Here is a 6,000-nt window from a genome sequence, read left to right on the forward strand (position 1 = left end):
GAGAAAAAACAGCAAAACCCTTCTTCCACGGGAACAAAGAAATAAAGAAGAAATAAAGAAGAAATAAAGAAGAAATAAAGTAAATTTTTTATTTATTCCCGTGGAAGATAGAGCATTTTTATGACACTTTTTATTCACGACAAACAAGACAAACAAAGAAAATAAGAAAATACGGCGCCGTCGCGGTTCGAACCACAGACCCTGACCCCTCTATAACACCACCTTAGACCACTGTGCTACGTAGCCTGTCGACATAAGATTTTATAAATTGCATATTTGACGTAAATTTATTTCCATCTAGCTTCCCACCGCATAAGATATTCATACGTGTTTGTAAGACATTCATTAAACTTCTTTTCTATTGCATCTAATCTTGTGTTATTTTTTTCAATAACTTGTCTGTATTCTTCATCATCTCCAGCAGTGTTTGGGTCTTCACGTTTAAAATATTCATTGTTAACCAATTTTTTATCTACAAATTTTATTAGTGTTTGATTCACTTCGTTATGATAACGGTCATATTCTTTCAATACGTAAGTGAAGACAAAATGCGTCGTACCTTCAATCTTAAAGCTTAAAGAACTTTCAACACAGTTTTGAGGGTCTGTCAGTGCGTCAATGAGATAGTATTCGAAGTCAGTCAATAATCTTTTTAAAGTCATTTCATACAGGATAAAATTTAATGTTGTGAAGAAATAGTGTTTATCTCAGAAAAAATAACGCTAATTTTATTTTTATTTATTTTTTTATTTTGTATGTAAAGACAGTAATGACAACATCAGAGAACACAACAACAGTTATAGTCCATGAAGCCATAAATGAAGAATACGAGTACATACAATATAACAAACAGTTACGTCTCATTCGTTCAGTCAAAGATGACATGTACCAAATGCAAAGTATTTTGACAGCATGTTATGCTCCAGATACTAAACTTCCTAAAGACTGGTTTAGGAACCAAAGCACTATTGAACTATTAAATGAAGCACAGCGAGACATACTTTTTTCTGAAAACAGTGAAGAACAGCGAGTAGGTAAAAAACCCCAGTCGCCAAAACTCTATGAAAATCGTGAAAAATTGCCAAACGGTTTGAGAGGATATTATGTTCATAGACTTCTCGTAAATGCTGTAGCAATGTGGGCTTCACCTCGTTATGCTTGGTATGTTTGTAAACTTCTTGACGAAATTCACAGACAAACGCGAACAGATGGAAAAGAAACTTCAAGCAAAAGATGAAGTCATTGAATCCAAAGACAAAAGCATACAGAAAAGAATACCGCGTTCAGTACCAAAAGGAAAGGAAAAGAACTATATAGTATATGATTTACTGAAGAGATGGAAAATGAAGAAGATAAAGATATGGTTATGTTGCATTTAGTCAGAAGAAACAACAAAAGCTTTTACGACCTCGCTAAGATATATAAATCTGACAGAAACTGGTTCTATCGTGAAAACTTACCGATTTCAATGACACCGAATGAGCAAATAAAGGAAATTGTCAAAAATACTCTTCCTCAAACACACTATGACATCAAAGGTTGCACAATACTTACATTCAAAGAAGACTTACCATTGTTAAAGGAAAAAATAACAGAGTATTTCGATAACTTCAAAGAGGAAGAATGAAAATCTAAGCTAATTTTATTTTTTTTATAAAATTTTATCTCATATGAAAGAACATGAATTTAGAATATTCGGAACTCATGACAGAAGAAGAGAACGAACAGCATGTAAAAGATTATGCAAAATTTCTGAAGACATACAAAGCATTTAAACAATATCTAAATGCTTCTAAAGATTATGCAAAATTTCTGAAGACATAACAGCTTATGAAAAAGCGTATGAAAAGTTTATACATTGGGGAATTGTTGTAAAATATCCATATGAAGACTAACCAAAAATATATTTTTGCTTAAATAGCTTCAGGGTCAATTTCTTCAACCATTTCACTTCCTTCGTCAATGTCAATAGAAGCTTCTTCAACCTTTGGTAAGAATTTCTGTATAACATCTTTGTTCGTTATTGTCTTCAGAGATGAAGGATAATATTTCACATTTGTTTCACCCTTCTTATATTCTTTCTGTTCGGAAAGATTTAGCAATACTGAAGAAGTCAATGTTAGAGTTCTTTATGACAGTATAATGAGTATCTTTGACATTCACGAAGAAACTCTTTTGTTTCAAAACTACTGCTAACTCTTGTGAAGTATAACGTTTGCGGTCAATGACAATCAAGTAATGGTCGACATACTGACAAAGACTAGATTCTTTCACAAACTTCTGTTAAAGAAGATTTAACGTTGAAGAACCATTGACTCATTCTTGATGGCATTAGGAGAGCAATTGTATGAAAAGAATTGCAATCTTGCTGCTCGTCTCATTATTAAAAATAAATATTATTATATGAAAAATAAATTAAAAAAATTAATTAAATTTTTTTTCATAAAATATTTTTTTTTATTCTACTAAGATGTATCGGAAGTTGTCTAAGTTAAGTAACTATCCGGAATAGAACAATTCTTTAAGAATAGCTAATACATAGGATGTTGCAAAGCATTACGCAACAAACAAAAAAGCACTCGGCTTGACTTCATTAAAGACTTAATGGTAGCAATAAGTTATGAATAGAATTCATGAGTTATAAAACACAAACCGGGCGAGACGAAGTCATGCAATATGCATTCTTTAAATGACCGTTGCTGATTGACTTATATAGACGTCGGTACTCTCATGAAGTAGAAGAGAAATGTTTGATCATAAATGCCAAGTTGGTCATCTCGTAAAGCTTTCATATGTTCCGTCAAAAATGTTTGACATAAAAGCAAACGTTGGTGACAAAAGAGAAAGAGAACAGCTGAAACAGACAGAGAAGAGAGATGTTTAAAAAGTGCTATATCGAAAAGGTTCGTAAAGCTAACGATGTCATTCGTTTCATGCACGACAAACAAAAGACAGGTGAGAAAGATGGTAAAAAAGATTGAAGAGAATAGGAAGAGAAATGTGAAGTCAGCAATAGATATTGAATTTAACATCGAAGCTTTAGATGAACAACAGAACTAGCTTACACAACATTTCGGTAAGCTTTTCATGAGATCTTAGAGAAGATTAAAATAATAACTCAACAACAGAGATGGTGGTAGTTATAACTTGGTGGAAAGTAGAATGTTCTACGTTAAAAACGTCATAATATTGGATAACTATACATCAGCTCTTGAAGGAGAATTTAATCAGAGCATAGAAGCAAATGCTGGCCAGTATTTTGAAATGCACTAGACTTCTTCTTGAAAACATAAAGAAGGTTTACGAAATAAAGATGTAATGATTTAACAGAATATGAGGGTTAACGATGATCAGATGTAAAGAAAGGCAAACCAAAAATGAGACCATATATGAATGAAAGCACACTGAAAATGACCAGAAAGCCCATTTTGGAAGCCCTCTAGCAAACGGAACAAGCACTTATAGAAAGCTTTTGGAAGGATAATGGTGAAAAGATAGTTTATTAAGAAGGAGAAGCGGTCAGTTCTGGCGAAGTTCTTGCAATTACTTATAAATCTTGGAACGGCTCAAATCTTCAATGACTGAGACAAAAAGAACTGCAACACTTATGACAGAGGACAATGTTTCGTTTATGCTTGCATTCAGGCTGGAGTAGATGGATGAGACTATTGGGGACCCGACCATGAGAGAAGTCATGTCGTGTAGAGACTTTCCTAAAACGCTACAGCTACACAGAAATTCTCTCGACGCACAAGGTATAAGCATTAGATGTCATTGGTTATTTTCGACAACGCAAGACATACTGAAATCAAAGAGATACATACCAAAGAATTGTAAACTGTTGAACTATAGTTGAATTCTTCTTGTTGAGAGCATTACTGTGCCTAAACGAAAGATTCATTGACAACATAACTTCGTCAGTAAATTAAAAGAAATCTCTATGAAGGAGTGTGGTGGAATGAACATTGAGAAACAGATGAAAAATATATTACAAAGAGAGAGACACACATACTGCTCACGTTCTTATGGAATAGATACACGCTATGGGATGGTTATGAACACATTGTGGAGTGCAATATTCTCGAACCTATTTCTTATGGAGAACCCTCACAATATACGATGACTTTATATAAACAGAACCTTGCACATTAAAGATTTGACATATGCCCAAAGTATCTCGTGTACACCTCGAAGAAGAAGAGAGTCAAAAGAAGTAAATAAATAATAAGTGCAGATCATTCTGAGCACGTTTTTTTGCTTGACTTTGAGTTAGTAAGGATGGCTTTCCATAAAGTTTTAACATATGTTACGAAATGAAGATGGTTCAGTGAGTGAGAGCATTTTGGGGTCAGAACTGTCAACAGATTTTTGGAACGACTTCCTGACAGAGTTTAATATATTGCCATAACTCAGTTTTGATATAAACTTCATCTTAAGACACATGACAGAAGTGAAAAGGAACTCCTCATCCATTAAAGTTCGAACAATACAAGTAACTGGCTATATAAAGGAAGGGAATTTATTATAAAGATCTTACAAGTGTTATAAATAAGAAGCTTAACTTTTCCGTGCTATGTTTAACTTACAAAGCAGGACGGGAGAAGTATTTTCCATAAACTACTACAGCAGTTGTTTGTTAGCAAATGCAAGAACTGGTGGTAATTTCGAGCATGTAAAGTTATAGGGATGACTCGTCTACATACCCCGAAGAACATCGACCATCAAGTCTTTCAGAATAGAATGAAACCACTTCGGACTTAGAAAAATTAGCAATTTTAATTGCAAACAAAGAGATGTAAAGAATTTTTAAGAGAAGGTTTCGTTAAGATTCCAGCAATGCTACCTCTGACACGCACATTGCAACTTTTAACACGTTTATGAATACGTTAGTGATTATGTGTCAATTGCAACACATTGGTTTGAGAACAAGGTATACTTCGAATGGAAATTTTATATGCCTTCAAATAACAGAGAATTTATTATCACGCTGAATTCAAGGTGGAAAGACTGTATGTTGTCAGATAACATTAAACACAAGAGGAAAAGAACTCCACTCTGCTCCGACTTGACCGCTGTTTCAATTATATCCAATCAGCTATTACGCAAGACTTATACTCTTTAGAAGGTATTGCAAGTTATGAAGGAATGAGATGTTAAGCACAGAGTACTCATGAGACTTTATTCGATGAGACAAAAGGAACCCATTGGGTGAAAAAGTTAATGTCTGGATTTCTTTGTTCTCATTAATAGATACAGAGATTGGAAAACATAGACACTTTTCTTTAATAGTTTGTTACCCTGAACTAAATCCAGAACTTAACGTTCAGAAGTTCAACACTTGCTTGTCTATGTATGTTGGACCAAATATAAAATTTACAGACTATAATATATAAGGGCTGATCAATGTGAAGTGTTGCAAGGATACTCATACGATGGAAACGAGATATATAAGAAATAAGAGATGAAAGTGAAGAAGTTGTTGAGTTAGGTTTAACGTATAAGAAAGAAAGAAATTACCTTGCAGAAAATATAAAGCTCATTCTGAACAGTATTTTGGATAACTATCTTTCTCTTGAGTCAAGAAATAACATAGTAAATTGACAAAGATGCTGATAAGATATGCATCAGAACTAAACCATATGGAGAGTTAGAGGTTTGGATAGGTTCAGATAAAACTATTTTAAGCTAACGAAAAGCATTGCAGACCTTTAACTTTTGCCCACTGGTGTAAAACTAATTCTATCATTGTCGAAGAGAATAATGTGTGAAGTTTTCTGTATGCTGGAGGCTTAGGAATTGGAGCATCTTTTTATAGCGAACACCGCAACAGTATGCATCTCTACAATGAAGAATATCCTCGTTTAGCTGAAGAGTTTGAGAAACGTTTAGATGGAAGATTTTCATTGGTAAAAGATTGTCAGTTTTCCATTCTGATTCGCAGAAAATAACACTGGAAAACAAAGTTTAGCATACAAAGTCAATTTTGTGGAAGAAGACTTT

The 6,000-nt window shown here is 33.6% G+C and overlaps 2 protein-coding genes across 2 annotated transcripts, besides 2 other annotated features; one reads left to right on the forward strand and one right to left on the reverse strand.

The window, feature by feature from the left end:
* Window positions 1–5,357: part of a mobile genetic element that runs on past the window's edge.
* Window positions 1–5,997: part of a mobile genetic element that runs on past the window's edge.
* On the forward strand, window positions 1,337–1,627 carry TVAGG3_0474850 (uncharacterized protein; the record flags this gene model as incomplete). Its single annotated transcript, XM_051235676.1, has 1 exon — window positions 1,337–1,627. One exon carries the CDS (start codon window positions 1,337–1,339, stop codon window positions 1,625–1,627), a length of 291 nt encoding a protein of 96 aa, XP_051093500.1.
* Window positions 1,914–2,096, reverse strand: TVAGG3_0474860 (uncharacterized protein; the record flags this gene model as incomplete). Its single annotated transcript, XM_051235677.1, has 1 exon — window positions 1,914–2,096. A coding segment is annotated over one exon (183 nt), but the record flags the coding sequence as incomplete, so codon positions are not given.
* Window positions 5,998–6,000: the final 3 nt, after the last annotated feature.

Source organism: Trichomonas vaginalis, chromosome II, assembly GCF_026262505.1.
Source record: "Trichomonas vaginalis G3 chromosome II, whole genome shotgun sequence".
NCBI lineage: Eukaryota > Parabasalia > Trichomonadida > Trichomonadidae > Trichomonas > Trichomonas vaginalis.